This window comes from Sinocyclocheilus anshuiensis, unplaced genomic scaffold (genome assembly GCF_001515605.1).
Source record: "Sinocyclocheilus anshuiensis isolate Anshui unplaced genomic scaffold, SAMN03320099.WGS_v1.1 scaffold1455, whole genome shotgun sequence".
Classification (NCBI taxonomy): Eukaryota; Metazoa; Chordata; class Actinopteri; order Cypriniformes; family Cyprinidae; genus Sinocyclocheilus; species Sinocyclocheilus anshuiensis.
In genome coordinates this window covers 1,397,762-1,416,573 of record NW_015541012.1, presented here as the reverse complement: position 1 = coordinate 1,416,573, position 18,812 = coordinate 1,397,762, and the positions used below count along the sequence as shown (strand labels likewise).

General features: G+C 42.3%; 1 protein-coding gene across 1 annotated transcript in view; it reads left to right on the top strand.

Annotated features, from left to right (window-relative positions):
* grik4 (glutamate receptor, ionotropic, kainate 4) overlaps positions 1–18,812 on the top strand; it is a 178,974-nt gene that overhangs the window by 105,724 nt on the left and 54,438 nt on the right. The window contains exons 7-8 of the mRNA XM_016488825.1: positions 9,999–10,160; positions 12,816–12,920. Coding sequence (XP_016344311.1) covers positions 9,999–10,160; positions 12,816–12,920 — 267 coding nt within the window. The remainder of the gene's footprint in view (positions 1–9,998; positions 10,161–12,815; positions 12,921–18,812) is intronic.

Genomic DNA, 18,812 nt, shown 5'->3' with positions numbered 1-18,812 from the left:
CGGGGATCAATTCACTCCCCCCACCTACAATCCCTGCCGGTACGAGACTCGAACCCGCAACCTTTGGGTTACGAATCCGACTCTCTAACCACTAGGCCACGACTTCCCCATAATTCATTAGTTTGCATTTGTTTATGTTTGTTTCTTTTTATGCTCTGAAAAGTGGGAATGCCTTTATTTGTCATGATGAATATTATATTGTCAGATTTTGTCCTCTTTACATTGTCAATTAAATAAATATATAATGTCTTTGGAGGTTGAATTTGGTTTGGGTGCCAGACCTGTTCGGACCCTCTACTATTTTATCAGCTATCGAGGTTTAGCATTTCTCCCGAGAGCTCATTATTCCAAACTCTGTTTGGCTGTGCCACAACAAACAATATGCATGTGTGCATGCCCGTATGTGTGTGTGAGAGTCTGCCAGCGGTGAAGCAGCAAGCTGGCCCAGGTTCTGCGTTTCTGATTGATCTTCAGGTGACAGGCTGTGTCAGGGGGCTCATCGCCAGCCTGTCAGCGCCTCACCTTTCTTCCCTCTCCTCTATCCAGTCTCTTTCCTTCCTCTCTCTCTTTCTTGTCCTCTCTTCTTGTCTCTCTTCTGTCAACCTGCCAGAGATCAGGAGCAGCTGCTGTCCCAGGGGTCCAACTGTCTCCTAGATGCTTCTTCTCTTATGCTGGTCAACCAGTTAAAGAACTGTTTGTGTGTTTGGTTTTTATGTGATTTGTGGTATTTTGGCGCAAAAACCTGTATTGTTCACTAACCACTTGCAGTCCAGTTTAGCCAGCTGTTAAGTGTGCTGAAGTAGCGTTGCACTTTGAGTATTTAAATGAAGTAATTATTATTCTTTTTAGAGCAAACACGCCTCCTTTCTATGCAAATTAGGCTTATTTAGATTATGCCTTAGTCAAAAAAGTCAGTGCTATTTGCCTGGTGGGTATAACATTGTGCTACACTGAATTAAAATATATTTTTGAGTACATTTTCTATTGGTTGTGGCAGCAGTTATTGGTTAAGTCAGTTTAGTTTGGAACGGCAGTATTAGTTTGGAAGTAAATTTTTGTTGATGATATATGTCACAATATAAATATTTTTATGGAAACATAATTTGAAAAAAAGTAATTATAGACAAATTTGAATAATTTCAGGAACATTGAAATAAAGGAAAAAGATTTATAAATAAATTATTATTAAAATTGCTTCATTTTGAGAGGGACTTCACTGGAAGTAATGACTTACAGTTCAGTAAGTGAATCAAATATTTGATTCAGTAACTGCTTAGATCAATTCAGTGAGTTGATTCAGTTTATTTAGAGTTCATCAGACTGATTCAAACAAGAAAATGACTCATTTGTTCATGAATCAGACTATACTGATTGCTCTCTGTGTTTGCTTCTGCATGCGACAAATTGACAAATAGATAGAACAACCAAATTGAAAGTCCTCAACTGACTTTGTCTCATAACATTTAATTCAGACTGCAAACTAATGTAATATTTTGAATTACTTTTATTTTTATATATTCAATTTTCAGAATTTAAGTTTTACTACTTATGTGCTTTTGTCATTCAATTCGGTGCTAATAGTGGGCAGTTCATTTTTAGTAAATGCTGAAGTGTCTGCTCAATCACACATGCACACACTCGACGCGTGCTGCGGGACATTCGGTGACCTTTCGTGTCATGTATGAGTGGCCCAAAGTGCGCCACAGTTAATGACTGGCTCATTTACACTGTCTCTGTTTTAATGAAGTATTAACATGCGCTCTGAGAGTAATTACAGGTCCGTTCCCATCGGGCTTGTCAGACTGCACCAGGGAGTATATGAAGGAAGGGTCAACTGTTCACACACTCTAATATGCTAATCAATATGAGTCCATTTACAATAAAGGTTTATTTGCAAAACCATAGAATCAGCAGGATTGTGATTTGTCGGCAGCATTACTCTGATGTTTTTTGTTGTTTTTTCTACGCCAGCAACAGATTGTAGCTTGCGGCTTCTAATATATTAAATATGTCTCAAAAATTGTTTGCTAATGAAAAGTGTTTTATTATTTGCTCTTTTTAATTAAGTTTAAAGTTTGACACTTTGCAGTGAGTGTGAGAGTTTTAAATAAAAGGTTTTAGTGCTGGAGGTGGTATATTTACATATTTTGCGTGATTTTGTTGTTATAGGTTTTTTTTTTTATGGAATTAGCCTTGCATCTCTCGCCAGGACTATATGTGACCCTGGACCACAAAACCAGTCATAAGGGTCCATTTTTTGAAATTTTGGTTTGTTAGGATAGGACAATATTTGACCGAGATACAACTATTTGAAAATCTGGAATCTGAGGGTGCAAAAAAATCAAAATACTGAGAAAATCGCCTTTAAAGTTGTCCAAATGAAGTCCTTAGCGATGCATATTACTAATCAAAAATTAGGTTTTGGTATATTTACGGTAGGAAATTTACAAAATATCTTCATAGAACATGATCTGCACTTAATATCCTAATGATTTTGGGCATAAAAGAAAAATAGTTAATGTTGATGTTTTGTAGGCTATTGCTAAAAATATACTCGTGCAACTTAAAGGGATAGTTCACCCAAAAATGAAAATTCTGTCATCATTTACTCAAAATATTGAGAAAATCATCTTTAAAGTTGTCCAAATGAAGTTCTTAGCAATACATATTACTAATCAAAAATTAAGTTTTAATATATTTACAGTAGGAAATTTACAACATATTTTCATGGAACATGATCTTTACTTAATATCCTAATGATTTTTGGCATAAAAGAAAAATCGATAATTTTGACCCATGCAATGTTTTTTTGGGCTATTACTAAAAATATACCCAAGTGACTTAAAGGCACAATATGTAAATTCCGCCACTGGAGGACGCGTATTCAAAATAAACAAATAGACAAAGTGGTTTGATGACGCCGTGACTGAGTGTGGAATCATGGGAGTTGTCGTCTTCATCCCCACAGCCGATGCAATCCGACGAAAAAAAAAGCAGCGCTGTTTTATCATACTAGATACATTTGAAAGTTCTGTTATAATGCTACTCTGTGCGGTCGTCACTGGTCTATTAAAACGCACAACATATTAAAGCGTCTTTGGTGTTTCCATGTTTTCTACAAAACAAAACCGGAAATCGAGGGGTTATGACGTCATTGGCAGGCGACACAATGACACTATGGACACGGTCCGTGTCACTAGTTAAAATTGCTTATTTCTCTGGATTTAAACATTCTTCGAAACATTTGGGATAATGTAAGTACACAAGTCAGCAAAATATAAAACACTGTTCTAGTGGTTTTTGGATATTTTAATAAAAAAATCTTACATATTGTGCCTTTAAGACTGGTTTTGTGGTCCAGGGTCACATATGAGCATGTTTTGATGTTGATTTGCAGCATTGTGTTGTCATCAGAGCAGAAGGCAGGCCTTTATTCAAATCAAAAGCTGACATGATCATTCTTTAGTGAATCAGAGAGGCCGCTCCACCTCTAGAATAAGAAAAAAGGAGCTTCTGTTATCTACAAGAAGATTCAACGGTCTCTTTCCCTCGGGGTTCCTCTGAAACAAACTGTCTCCTGAAGCTCTGCAGTGCATTTTTGTCTCTGCGCTCCCATGACACTGCGCTCCTTTCCTTTTCTTCCTGTCCTCTCGGCAGAGGCTTTAATCCTATGCGGTGTGTGCTACCCCTGGCCCGGGTGGCTGTCCTCATCTGGCTTTGTGTTTGTAATGAGAGGGCAGGATTGTGTTGTCTTTGATCTGAGGTGCTTCAGTCTTACTGCATACTACCTCATGTAAGGCTGGGGATTTGCTATTGTGTGTGTCCGGATCATTTGCGCGCCTTCCCTGACCCCTCTTCCACACATGGCTTCAACACGCTTCCTGCTCTTATACTATTCACTGTTTTTTTCGGCCTCATCTCTTCTTTTTTTTGCTCTTATTTAGTCTCACCTCATCTCATTCTCTTCTTTGTCTTCTAGTCTTAGCTAGTCCTTTGTCATCTCATCGAGTCCTTTTTCACAAGTCACATTTTATCTCATGTCTCTTCTTGTCTCAACTCTTGTATCTTGTCTACTATAAATAAGACTAGATACGAGAGTTGAGAGAAGAAGATCGTTCTGTCACATCTTCTTTTCTAGTCTGTGCTCCTGTTGAATCTTCTCTCCATGCTGTTTTCTCTTATTTTTCTTCTAGTCACATCTCATCCTGTCTTTTCTCATCTAGTGTCATCTATTTTCATCTTCTCTTCTAGTCTCCTCTTCTCTGTCTAATCTGTTCATGTGTCTTTTCTCATCTAGTCTCAACTCATCTTTTGTCTCTTCTGTCATGTAATTTCAGTTGATACTTATCTAGTTCTCATCTCATTTCATCTCTTCTCATGTAGTCTCCTCTCTGCTTTGTCATAGTCTGTTCATTCTGTCTCTTCTCATGCAGTCTCATTTCCCCTTCAGGAACTCGAGCTGCGTCGAGTCGCTTTGGGAACGCCCTTGCGTGACCGCGTTCTGAAGCACGTGTCAAATCAGTCCAATGGAGCAGCGAGACGTCACCCTGCTCGTGACGTCTCGCTGCTCCATTGGACTGATTTGACACGTGCTTCAGAACGCGGTCACGCAAGGGCGTTCCCAAAGCGACTCGACGCAGCTCGAGTTCCTGAAGGGGAACGTCTCTAGGTTACGTATGTAACCATGGTTCCCCGAGGGAACGAGACGCTGCGTCGAGTCGCTTTGGGAACGCCCTTGCGTGACCGCGTTCTGAAGCACGTGTCAAATCAGTCCAATGGAGCAGCGAGACGTCACCCTGCTCGTGACGTCTCGCTGCTCCATTGGACTGATTTGACACGTGCTTCAGAACGCGGTCACGCAAGGGCGTTCCCAAAGCGACTCGACGCAGCTCGAGTTCCTGAAGGGGAACGTCTCTAGGTTACGTATGTAACCATGGTTCCCCGAGGGAACGAGACGCTGCGTCGAGTCGCTTTGGGAACGCCCTTGCGTGACCGCGTTCTGAAGCACGTGTCAAATCAGTCCAATGGAGCAGCGAGACGTCACCCTGCTCGTGACGTCTCGCTGCTCCATTGGACTGATTTGACACGTGCTTCAGAACGCGGTCACGCAAGGGCGTTCCCAAAGCGACTCGACGCAGCTCGAGTTCCTGAAGGGGAACGTCTCTAGGTTACGTATGTAACCATGGTTCCCCGAGGGAACGAGACGCTGCGTCGAGTCGCTTTGGGAACGCCCTTGCGTGACCGCGTTCTGAAGCACGTGTCAAATCAGTCCAATGGAGCAGCGAGACGTCACCCTGCTCGTGACGTCTCGCTGCTCCATTGGACTGATTTGACACGTGCTTCAGAACGCGGTCACGCAAGGGCGTTCCCAAAGCGACTCGACGCAGCTCGAGTTCCTGAAGGGGAACGTCTCTAGGTTACGTATGTAACCATGGTTCCCCGAGGGAACGAGACGCTGCGTCGAGTCGCTTTGGGAACGCCCTTGCGTGACCGCGTTCTGAAGCACGTGTCAAATCAGTCCAATGGAGCAGCGAGACGTCACCCTGCTCGTGACGTCTCGCTGCTCCATTGGACTGATTTGACACGTGCTTCAGAACGCGGTCACGCAAGGGCGTTCCCAAAGCGACTCGACGCAGCTCGAGTTCCTGAAGGGGAACGTCTCTAGGTTACGTATGTAACCATGGTTCCCCGAGGGAACGAGACGCTGCGTCGAGTCGCTTTGGGAACGCCCTTGCGTGACCGCGTTCTGAAGCACGTGTCAAATCAGTCCAATGGAGCAGCGAGACGTCACCCTGCTCGTGACGTCTCGCTGCTCCATTGGACTGATTTGACACGTGCTTCAGAACGCGGTCACGCAAGGGCGTTCCCAAAGCGACTCGACGCAGCTCGAGTTCCTGAAGGGGAACGTCTCTAGGTTACGTATGTAACCATGGTTCCCCGAGGGAACGAGACGCTGCGTCGAGTCGCTTTGGGAACGCCCTTGCGTGACCGCGTTCTGAAGCACGTGTCAAATCAGTCCAATGGAGCAGCGAGACGTCACCCTGCTCGTGACGTCTCGCTGCTCCATTGGACTGATTTGACACGTGCTTCAGAACGCGGTCACGCAAGGGCGTTCCCAAAGCGACTCGACGCAGCTCGAGTTCCTGAAGGGGAACGTCTCTAGGTTACGTATGTAACCATGGTTCCCCGAGGGAACGAGACGCTGCGTCGAGTCGCTTTGGGAACGCCCTTGCGTGACCGCGTTCTGAAGCACGTGTCAAATCAGTCCAATGGAGCAGCGAGACGTCACCCTGCTCGTGACGTCTCGCTGCTCCATTGGACTGATTTGACACGTGCTTCAGAACGCGGTCACGCAAGGGCGTTCCCAAAGCGACTCGACGCAGCTCGAGTTCCTGAAGGGGAACGTCTCTAGGTTACGTATGTAACCATGGTTCCCCGAGGGAACGAGACGCTGCGTCGAGTCGCTTTGGGAACGCCCTTGCGTGACCGCGTTCTGAAGCACGTGTCAAATCAGTCCAATGGAGCAGCGAGACGTCACCCTGCTCGTGACGTCTCGCTGCTCCATTGGACTGATTTGACACGTGCTTCAGAACGCGGTCACGCAAGGGCGTTCCCAAAGCGACTCGACGCAGCTCGAGTTCCTGAAGGGGAACGTCTCTAGGTTACGTATGTAACCATGGTTCCCCGAGGGAACGAGACGCTGCGTCGAGTCGCTTTGGGAACGCCCTTGCGTGACCGCGTTCTGAAGCACGTGTCAAATCAGTCCAATGGAGCAGCGAGACGTCACCCTGCTCGTGACGTCTCGCTGCTCCATTGGACTGATTTGACACGTGCTTCAGAACGCGGTCACGCAAGGGCGTTCCCAAAGCGACTCGACGCAGCTCGAGTTCCTGAAGGGGAACGTCTCTAGGTTACGTATGTAACCATGGTTCCCCGAGGGAACGAGACGCTGCGTCGAGTCGCTTTGGGAACGCCCTTGCGTGACCGCGTTCTGAAGCACGTGTCAAATCAGTCCAATGGAGCAGCGAGACGTCACCCTGCTCGTGACGTCTCGCTGCTCCATTGGACTGATTTGACACGTGCTTCAGAACGCGGTCACGCAAGGGCGTTCCCAAAGCGACTCGACGCAGCTCGAGTTCCTGAAGGGGAACGTCTCTAGGTTACGTATGTAACCATGGTTCCCCGAGGGAACGAGACGCTGCGTCGAGTCGCTTTGGGAACGCCCTTGCGTGACCGCGTTCTGAAGCACGTGTCAAATCAGTCCAATGGAGCAGCGAGACGTCACCCTGCTCGTGACGTCTCGCTGCTCCATTGGACTGATTTGACACGTGCTTCAGAACGCGGTCACGCAAGGGCGTTCCCAAAGCGACTCGACGCAGCTCGAGTTCCTGAAGGGGAACGTCTCTAGGTTACGTATGTAACCATGGTTCCCCGAGGGAACGAGACGCTGCGTCGAGTCGCTTTGGGAACGCCCTTGCGTGACCGCGTTCTGAAGCACGTGTCAAATCAGTCCAATGGAGCAGCGAGACGTCACCCTGCTCGTGACGTCTCGCTGCTCCATTGGACTGATTTGACACGTGCTTCAGAACGCGGTCACGCAAGGGCGTTCCCAAAGCGACTCGACGCAGCTCGAGTTCCTGAAGGGGAACGTCTCTAGGTTACGTATGTAACCATGGTTCCCCGAGGGAACGAGACGCTGCGTCGAGTCGCTTTGGGAACGCCCTTGCGTGACCGCGTTCTGAAGCACGTGTCAAATCAGTCCAATGGAGCAGCGAGACGTCACCCTGCTCGTGACGTCTCGCTGCTCCATTGGACTGATTTGACACGTGCTTCAGAACGCGGTCACGCAAGGGCGTTCCCAAAGCGACTCGACGCAGCTCGAGTTCCTGAAGGGGAACGTCTCTAGGTTACGTATGTAACCATGGTTCCCCGAGGGAACGAGACGCTGCGTCGAGTCGCTTTGGGAACGCCCTTGCGTGACCGCGTTCTGAAGCACGTGTCAAATCAGTCCAATGGAGCAGCGAGACGTCACCCTGCTCGTGACGTCTCGCTGCTCCATTGGACTGATTTGACACGTGCTTCAGAACGCGGTCACGCAAGGGCGTTCCCAAAGCGACTCGACGCAGCTCGAGTTCCTGAAGGGGAACGTCTCTAGGTTACGTATGTAACCATGGTTCCCCGAGGGAACGAGACGCTGCGTCGAGTCGCTTTGGGAACGCCCTTGCGTGACCGCGTTCTGAAGCACGTGTCAAATCAGTCCAATGGAGCAGCGAGACGTCACCCTGCTCGTGACGTCTCGCTGCTCCATTGGACTGATTTGACACGTGCTTCAGAACGCGGTCACGCAAGGGCGTTCCCAAAGCGACTCGACGCAGCTCGAGTTCCTGAAGGGGAACGTCTCTAGGTTACGTATGTAACCATGGTTCCCCGAGGGAACGAGACGCTGCGTCGAGTCGCTTTGGGAACGCCCTTGCGTGACCGCGTTCTGAAGCACGTGTCAAATCAGTCCAATGGAGCAGCGAGACGTCACCCTGCTCGTGACGTCTCGCTGCTCCATTGGACTGATTTGACACGTGCTTCAGAACGCGGTCACGCAAGGGCGTTCCCAAAGCGACTCGACGCAGCGTCTCGTTCCCTCGGGGAACCATGGTTAGATACGTAACCTAGAGACGTTCTCATGTATTTCTCATCTAGTCTCAGTTCATTCTGTTTCGTCTCTTCTAGTCTTGTCTAATCTAATTTCATCTCATCTCTTCTCATGTAGCCTCAGTTCATTCTGTTTCATTTCATCTGCTTCGTCTCATCTTATCTTACCTCTTACCATGTATTCTTCTCTCTTCTTCTTTGTTGTCTAGTCATCCATACTCTTCTCATCTAGTCTCACCTCATTTCTTGTCATCCTTTCTCATTTAGTCCTCTTTTCTCTGTCATCTGGTCTCAGTTCATTTTCTCATCTCATCTAGTCTCATTTCGTCTCTTCCTATCTAGTCTTCTCTCTTCTTTGTCATCTAGTCTCACTTCATCCGTTCTCTTTTTATCTAGTCTCATCTCATACTTTCTTATTTAATCTTCTCTTCTCAGTTTTCTAGTCTCAGTTCATTCTGTTTCGTCTCTTGTCATCTGATTTCAACACATATCTTCCAATTTAGTCTCATCTCTTATACTTTGTGGTCTAGTCTCAGTTCCTCCATTCTCTTCTCATCTCATCTTTTCTCATTTAGTCTTCTCTTCTCTTTGATCTAGTCTCAGTTCATTCTGTCTACTCTCATCTCATCTCTTCCCATGTATTCTTCTTTCTTCTTTGTCGTCCTAGTCTCACTTCATCCTTCTCTTCTCATCTAGTCTCATCTTTTCTCATTTATGGCTCGTTTCCACCGAACGGTACGGTTCAGTATAGTACAGAACGGTACAATTCGGGACGGAACACCCTAATCTGGATTGTGTTTCAACTGCCAACAGTACCCTTACTTGATAGGCGTAGTGTATGCCGGTAAGTAGCGATTGACGTGTGTATGTTTGTGAAAATATAAAATCATAAAATACACTGTTATATGTTTGCACACTCTGATGTAAACAAGCCCGACACACATCATCAGTGTCCCCTGAGCCAGTGACGGTGACAGAGTCATAGACTGTAATAGTGTCAGCAGGAACTGCAGGGACATCTCTATTAACCTTCAGTAGATGTACTGCATGTGCCGGGACGCAGACTGACAACACTGTGGACCTTTTTTCACCGGCTTTCGCATGATCTCCAAAGTGCTTCTCATTGGATCTGAAGCACAATAGCTGCTGGGATTTGCTCTCCTAAGCATTAACTTTTGCTGAATTGAATTACTTGGCCCAGGAATTGGCAGAATTACCTCAGTGCTTGTTAATGAGCTTGACGATATTGTTTTACTTCCTATGGGCATCATTAGGTTGTTTAGATTTGACAAGGGACCTGAGCTTGGCATCTTGATAAGAAGCACTCATATTGGTTTTCTCTTCCCTTGCAGGAATTCTCTCTGCTACGATTGGACGATTTAGCTGATCAACGAGTCAACATCGTCGGGTTTTCAGTCTTCAATAGAACACATCCTTTCTTTCAGGACTTCGTCCTCAGCCTCAATCGATCCTGGCAGGAGAATTGTGATCATGCTCCTTTTGCAGGAACACCAGTAAGGCTGAGAAACTCTTAGTTAAAGTTGTGTTGAATATGCATGATTGAATCAATGTTAAAGAGACTGTTCACCCAAAAATGAAATTATTTACTTTATTTCTTTCATGAAACAAAAAAGGAGATTTTAGGCAGAATGTCCAAGCAGCCTATTTCCATATCATGTTTTGTCCTTACTAACTCCAAAAAGGACAAAAAAAAACATCATAAAAGTAGCCATATGTTCACTGTAGGTTACATGTATGATACTTTTTTGCTTATTTTAGAGCTTGACATCATAAATTCACTTTAATTTTATGGACAAGAGCAACTTGGACCTCCATCCTAACATCTTATTTGAGCTTTTACTATGACAAATAAGAGGTGTAACAACATGAGGGTGTCTAAATGATGACAAAATTTTTATTTTTGGGTGAACTATGCTAAAAAAAATGTTTATGTCTAGTCCATGTTCCGAAATAAGTCATTTATTTGTAACTCAAGGATGCTGAGTTAGTTAATTTGAAACAGCCTACTAGCCATGTCCCCTTGCTTACCTTGAAGTCGAGGCTATGGCTGTATAATTCATCACAAAAAGTCACATGCTTACCCTGAGGAATACACACACCCTGCATGTTCACGTCAGCACAGTTATTTCCATTACTTTGGAAATGAAAACATCTGTATAATGTATTATTCCTGATCTCAGTCCCAGTCTGTACTTAATCAAACACCCAGGGAAGAAAAAAAGAAAAACCGATCAAAGATCGGGTGGCAATGCATTTCTTAATCTGATATATGCAAGTAAGTCATAATAATTACTTTTACATTTTTGTATTCTAATTAAAGCTGAACGGGTAAGACTTTTGAAATATAAATGCCTTCTGCTTTTAGAAACTAGCCCTGGTTGCATTTCTCATTTAATTAGGTCTAATCTTTAATTAATCAGAGGATGGTTTGTAGTCTGGCAGAAAGATAACAGGTCTAAACCCCACAGAGAGGCTCAGCTCTGTGTTACACACTGGCCTAGAAATGCAAGGCCTTAAAAACTAGCTTAGCCCAATGTGTTTGATATGGGAGACACTAACTGAACAGATATTTAAGCCCCGGACTTCATTAGCTAAAGACTAGACTGGCTAGTCTGTGCAGAGATTAACCAGCGAACCTGCATATCTGCCTCAGTCGGCTGCGCACACACATTGTCATCTACATTTGCCTAATGAGAGCAGCCAGGATGTTTCCCTGAATGTGACCAGAATAGTTAGACTGTGTGTGTGTGTGTGTGTGTGTGTGTGTGTGTGTGTACAAGTTAATAAATCACACAGAATTACGTTTTTTGAAAATCTAAAAATGCAGAAAGTTTCCTGTAAGGGGTATTAGGTGTAGGGTTGGTGTAGGGCAATAGAATATACGGTCTACAGTAGAAAAACCATTACGCCTATGGAGAGTCCCCACAAGGATATGACAAACCAGACGTGTGTCACACACGCACATCTCCACCTCCTCTAAGCTGCTGCGTTGTTCCATAATGCAGCATAACATATCCTCATTACAGAAAGCTTTAGCACTGTAATGGATGTCAGAGGAAAAGGAAACTCTACAGCCTTTGCTGCAGTGCATTAACACGCCATCTGATGTAGTTAAAGTGGTCAGTAATTCAGTTCCAGGGGGCTGTGGGGGCAAAGGAAGTGGTGGTTGTATCACAATGATCAACGATGAAATGTCTGAATGATGTTCTACATGGTCAAATGCATCCAGACACCCAAACACCCCTATCCATGTGCTTTTTTGAACATTTAATTTTACAACCGCAGAGGTATATATATAATAGTATATATACAATATAATAAGTTTATATTATACAAATATTTATATTTCCAAAAAATTATCCCAAAAAGTATTTTGGTTTCCATAAAGTATTAAGCAGCAAAATTGTTTTCAACAGTAATAATTAGAATGATTCTAGAGCACCAATTAGAATTACCCGCATATTTGAATCCAAAAGGATGACGTGAAACTGAAGACTGGAGTGATGGCTGCTGTAAATTCAGCTTTGCCATCACAGGAATGAATTACATTTTAAAATGTTTTAAAATAGAAAACATTATTTTTATGTTTTCACAGTTTTCCAATTATTTTAAATTGTAATAATATTTCACAACATTACTGTTTTTACTGTATTTTTTTTATCAAATAAACGCAGCCTTGATTAGCATAAGAGACTTAAAAACATTTTCAAAATCTTAGCCACCCCAAATTTTTGAATGGTTTTAGATTAAAAATTACAGACTTTACAGACTAATTTAAAACATTTAATTAAAAACAGATGTATGATCATTACATTTTTGCCAGTAAATCCCTTTGGATAAAGGCATCTGCCAAATACATATTTCTGTCAGGACCACTATCGTCAAAGATGATTGACAATTAGCATACAGTTTGGATTGGCGGTATGGTTCCGTTCTGGGCAAGAACTCCCTGCGCATCCATGCAGCCTAGCATGGATGAGAGCAGGGAGAGCAGCGATAACCCCCCCAGGGTAAACAGAACAGAACCAACATAAATGTATTGCATATATCAATGCAGATATCGTTAAAGTTCGATGTTATGTACACATTTTAGAATTAGTCTTTCTCTCTCTCTCTCTCTCTCTCTCTCTCTCTCTCTCTCCGGATAGGTAGAGTTGGAAGGTCTAACAGGCCACATTGAGTTCAACAGCAAAGGCCAGCGCTCGAACTATGCCCTCCAGATCATGCAGAACAGCAGGGATGGCCTAAGGCAGGTAAAGTAACTCTCGGCCACACCAGCCTATTAGCCAGTAAAACTTGCCATTATCTGAGTTTATGCTTCTGTCTGCCAGGAACAGAATGAGATTTCCTGGCCGCGGTCGCACAGATGTGATGTAAAGGTGGAGAAATCCTCTAAAAGCACATTGTTTTTTTTCCTCGATCCTCAATCAGAATGCTTAATCGAAAACGTGTAGAAAGCAAACTCAGATTTTACTCAGTCTAGCTTTTTGCAGCGTTCACCCCTTTCTAGCGTTTGACACGTGTCAAGCACCCCCACCACCTTACTCCATTAAACACCACATTTCTTAAATGTCACATAACTGCAATAATACAAATATTCACTGTATACAGGGCTTGACATTAACTTTTTTGCTCACCAGCCACTGTGGCTAGTGGTTTTCCAAAATTACTAGCCACTCAGCATTTTCACTGGCCACAATTTTGTTGTTGGCTTACGTTTTATATGACTAAAGTTACTGCTTACTAAAATTTATTTAAATTGATTTCCAGGTTTTTAGGTTTGTTTTTTTTTTGCCTGTTTAAAGGGCATTTTTCCCTTTTGTAAATATAAGTCAAATATATTTCACGAATAGGGCTATTTATTAATTTTATATATGTGGTTTTATTCCGTTTTTCCCGATTCATAGAATTGTTTACATTTATGTTATTTTATTTCAGCTTTAGTTCAGTTAACAGAAATGTTTTTAATATTTTAGTTAACTTTAATAACCCTACCTGAATGGCAAAACATCCATAGAGCTGCAGTACACTTTCAATTTTCCAGCTGTTTCAAGCCACAAATATTTACAAATATTCACAAATTATATAATGCCGGTCTGGGACAAAATTTCTGCCAGGCCGGGAGTCTCATCCAGGCCACCATAATTTACATTACTTTAAGAATAATGACAGAAATGTTGTCAAAGTGAGAACAATGTAGAACAATGTAGAACAAAGTCTTTTGTGTAAATTTACTTTTTTTATCTGTTTTATTTTGATAAACACGATACAATACACTATAGCATTAATATAACATGAAAAGAGTTTGTAAAACTATTAAAACACGACATGAAATGTGAGTTTGGTTAATCGTGAATTAGCTGTCATCATCAGAGCTCATGCAGCTGCCCTGGAGAAACTGCGATGACCATAATCAGCCGTCTGCTTGCGAAACGCTCTTGCGGTAGCCTACTTTGATGGCATACACTGCTTCAAGTCAGACGCTGATCGATGTGCATAAATCGAACACAACTTTATGCGCTCAGACGGTGAATTATCCATTATCGGTTTTAATAATTAACGTTCGTTAAGAAAACTGGGGGGGGCATGCCCTCCTTTGCCCCATGTAGCGCCGGGCCTGTTTAATGAAGCTGAAATGTAGCATGAATGCATTTACACTGCAAAATTACAACAGCATAAATAATGTTATGAGCTTGGTGTTTTAAATCAGTTTTTTTTTAAATATACAAATATGAAATGTTGGGAAAAAATGGAAAGATAATCACACAGATCATCAAAATCATTCTCTCGAGCACCCCAGTTTGGGAAGCTGGGCTAAACCAATTGTGATGGAATTATTGTTAATTAGCACTTTCACGGTCCTGTGATTTTTATTGGCAGGTTTGGATGTAGATTGAATTGTTATTGCGACATGAAGCGGGGGCTCTCGCAGGTGTGCCATTTGCCATTAGTAAGCAGAAAGCGAGTGTTTGGACATTTAAATGGATAGTTCACCCAAAAATCTCAATTCTGTCATCATTTACTCACCCTTATGTTGTTCCAAACCTGTATGCCTTTTGTTTATCTTCTAAACACAAATGAAGATATTTTTCATGAAACCTGAGAGATTTCTATCCCTCCTTTGAAAGTCCATTCCGAAACTTTGACGCTTAAAAAAGTCCATAAAGAGATTATAAAACAAATCATGTGAATTGAGCAGTTTAATCCGAGTCTTCTGAAGAGACATGATCGCTTTACATAATGGACAGGTTTAATTTAGGCTTTTATTCACATATAAATATTGATCAACGCACATACACACAGAGCACATCAGTTATGGTAACTGGAAGCTTAAATGTGTTTGCATGACGTGAGAACTAACCTTGTCGGTTCTTGTGCGTCAAGGAAATTTTTGAAACTATTTGTTCCAAGTATACAAATTTTGGTGGAATGGACTTTCAATGGAGGGACAGAAATCTCTCAGGTTTCATTAAAAATATGTTCACTTGTGTTTCGAAGAGGAATGAAAGACGTAAAGTTTGGGACCACATGAGGGTGATAATAGAATTGAAAAGGTAGGCTAAAATGTTGTTTGTCCACTATTAAAATAAAGTTTGAGAGCATAGTGACAATATGCTGTCCTTTTGTTTTTGTTTTTTGAAGGCCTTCTTCGATGATTTTGGTCATGAACCTGCTCTAAAGTTGTTTTGGATGCGCATATAACATTTCATGTAGTAACACTGGTTTTGTGTTGCACTCCACCCGATGACATTCTCATGAGATTTGGTGAGTTTTTCATCAAAAAAGGTGGCAATAAGCAACACATTTTTTAATTCACAAAGGAAGATTATAAAGGAATCATCTTAAAAGATACTCTTTTTGAAGATGTTCCCAGTCTTTGCTCAGAAAAAGGAATTTCCAGACAAGGTCTATCTGACGAAGGCTGAAAGGGTTAAAACGTTGTTTTGTCCACTATTGAAATAGAGTTTGAGAGCATTGTGGCAGAGTGCTGTTCTTTTATTCATTTTTGAGTAATAGAATTACTCATAGAATAAAAAATGACTCATAGTGTTGTAATAGAATAAAAATTTCTATCCGTTTTCACACACCAGCACCTCTGAAGTTAAGTGAGTTTTCTTGCTTTGCCCCGAGCTGCATCCAACAGCATAGTATGAGCACTTTCCAACTTAAAACAGCCATTTAGTATAAACCGAGTTGACGGCTGACTGTTGTTAGCGTCGGCTGTTTCTGTATATGACGGCGAGAGAGAGCAGAAGGGTAGCACTATCAAACAGCAGCCTGGTTTCTGAGTGACACCGCATTTCTACAGCCTTTGTGACCGTCACCTTGTGTCACTCACATACACTTTTTTATTGCTCTTTTAACCTTATTAAAGACTGTCAACTTTCTCCGTCGACTGCTGCTGTATTGCGAGCTCTGTGATTCGTGATGGACAGATGGACAGTCGAAGGCCACTTTGTTCACTATTCCAGTCATAACAGTAGAGATTGGACTGGCAGCTGGTGCTCGCGCCCAACCTTATTAGTTTCATAAAGACGTCACTGTTTTTCTAGAGAGTAATATCCGGTGTCTCAGTTTGATGTAATGCATCTGTCGCTTCCCTGGCCTGGCCCTTTCAGCGCTGCTGTGCGGTCCAGCTGGACAGCAAAGTTCATGCGATTGTCACCTTGCTGTCCTAACGTAGCTCCCCTCTGCACATCATTTTCTGTATTCGTTGTGCACTTGGTGTTGTGAAAGACTGAAAATTCTGGCAGAGCTCACAGTGTCTCTTTCCCTTAATGATAGACATTCACCCACAAATCCAAGCAGAGGCTATTTTCATTTAATGAGTATGAGTGTGAAAAATACAGCAGCTCTGTTTGGATGGAATACTGGTGTTCTGCATAGTTCACACTTTATACTGCTTTTTTGTTAAACTGCGCATTATGCTATGATAGTAGAATGATACTGTGCTGTCATATGACCTTATTATGTGCATGTTTAATGCAGTGGTGCCAAGGGATAGTGCACCCACAAATTTAAACCTGTGTGACTTTGTCACACTTCTCGGTAGGCAAGGAGCGAGAGAGTCTTTAATGATCACACGGGGAATGTAGGAGACACTGGAACACAAGGAATGATGTTTGAGGACCGACAAACATTAACTGAAAGGACTGGGGCTTTTAAACACTGGGTGATTGGGAAAACACAGGTGCAAGGAATGACTAATTAAAGGGAACACGGCACACCTGGGGAGGGAAAATACAACACAAAGAGTCCAGGGGTGTGACAGACTTACTTTCTTCTGTGGAACATAGAAGAAGAAATTTTGAAAAATGTCTCTGTGACGTTAATTGTATTAAAAAAAGTAGACATTTACAATTACCATTTTTGGGTCAACTATACCTTTAAGGTTGTTGTATTCAGAAAAGTTTCAGAAAATGCCTTCACTTTTGGAAGTGGGTGATTGGGGAAACACAGGTGCAAGGAATGACTAATTAAAGGGAACACGGCACACCTGGGGAGGGAAAATACAACACAAAGAGTCCAGGGGTGTGACAGACTTACTTTCTTCTGTGGAACATAGAAGAAGAAATTTTGAAAAATGTCTCTGTGACGTTAATTGTATTAAAAAAAGTAGACATTTACAATTACCATTTTTGGGTCAACTATACCTTTAAGGTTGTTGTATTCAGAAAAGTTTCAGAAAATGCCTTCACTTTTGGAAGTTTGATAAAATAATTATGCATATACAACATACATTAAAAATGACATTGATATTATTTCTCATTCATCCATCACTCTGGAGATGGAAGGTCAAGTCAGTTGTATTGCATTATGGGATATAGTATTCTGTGCAGTGTGTGTTCTGTTGTATATTGCACATTTTGGCAAAAGTCATGTAAGTATTAAATTAGCATACTGCACACTGCATGAATAATAAGAGTAGTATGCTAGTATGCTATTCCAAGTATAAACAATAGCCAGGTACTTGGAATGGTTTTGCTTTAATCCTATAAATCCAAAATTAAACATTTTAAAATATATTAGTACTGTACAAAAATTTTAATAATTAAAATAAATTGTTTTAATTTATTTCATTTAAAATGAATAAATTAATTAATTCCCAACCTGTATAACTTTCATTCTTCTGCAGAACAGAAAATAAGATTTTTTTTTTTTTTTAAAGAATGTTTGTATCTAAAGAATTTTGGTAACAACTGACTTCTATTGTACGGACTAAAAACACAGAGAAATCTTCAGAATATCTTCTATTATGCTCCACAGAAGAAGAAAAAACAAGACCTGCAGGCTTGGAATGATGTAAGGCTGAGTAATTTCACAAAATGTTAATTTTAGGGTGTACTATCACTTTAAGGAAAGAAGACCCATCAAATGTCTCAAACTAATAAAAAATCTAAATCCTGCTTTAAAATATGCTTCTATGGTTTCTCAAGCAGCCTCCATTTTGATATTAACGAGAATGCTAAATTATATACAGTATAATATGGGTTATAAAAGTAACATTCCTGGTTTAGTTATGGGTTCTTGAGCTTTATTGAGGGAGCTGTGGGAATACCTAAGATGAAGACCTAAATGAAAGTGAATGCTAACATCCATGAGACAATATTACGTTTGTTTTTGTGTGTGATTTATGCTGTCAATATACTGAGATATTTAAAGCTGAATGCTCCCTCAACGCTCTGTCTCAGATTAGCAGCTATTAGAGCTATACGGATGCCTTGGCAACAAATCCTGAGTGAAGCTGCCAGGCTTTATACAAAGACATGTGCACACATCCACGAATGCACATGCTTTCTCTTTCCACATCATATACTGACAGATGTTTGAGGCTCATAGCCGTTTCGGAGGCTACATCAACACTCTACCTACTGGGAATCCATGAATCTTCCCAGAGACACTGGACAAATGGCTAAAAGGAGAGCGAGACTGAAAGTAGTACAGCACTGAGAGCAGTGTTAAGTCTGGATTTATCCATCATGTCCTGGAGCGCTTGGCAGAGCCGATCCTCCCCAGCAGGCATTGCACAGATTGGCCCACATGTGTACATACGGTTCCCTTCTGGAAGCTGGTATGGAGGAAGGGGAGGGAGGTGGGCATATGAGGCAGACCAGCACACACTATTGGCACTTCTAAATTGAATT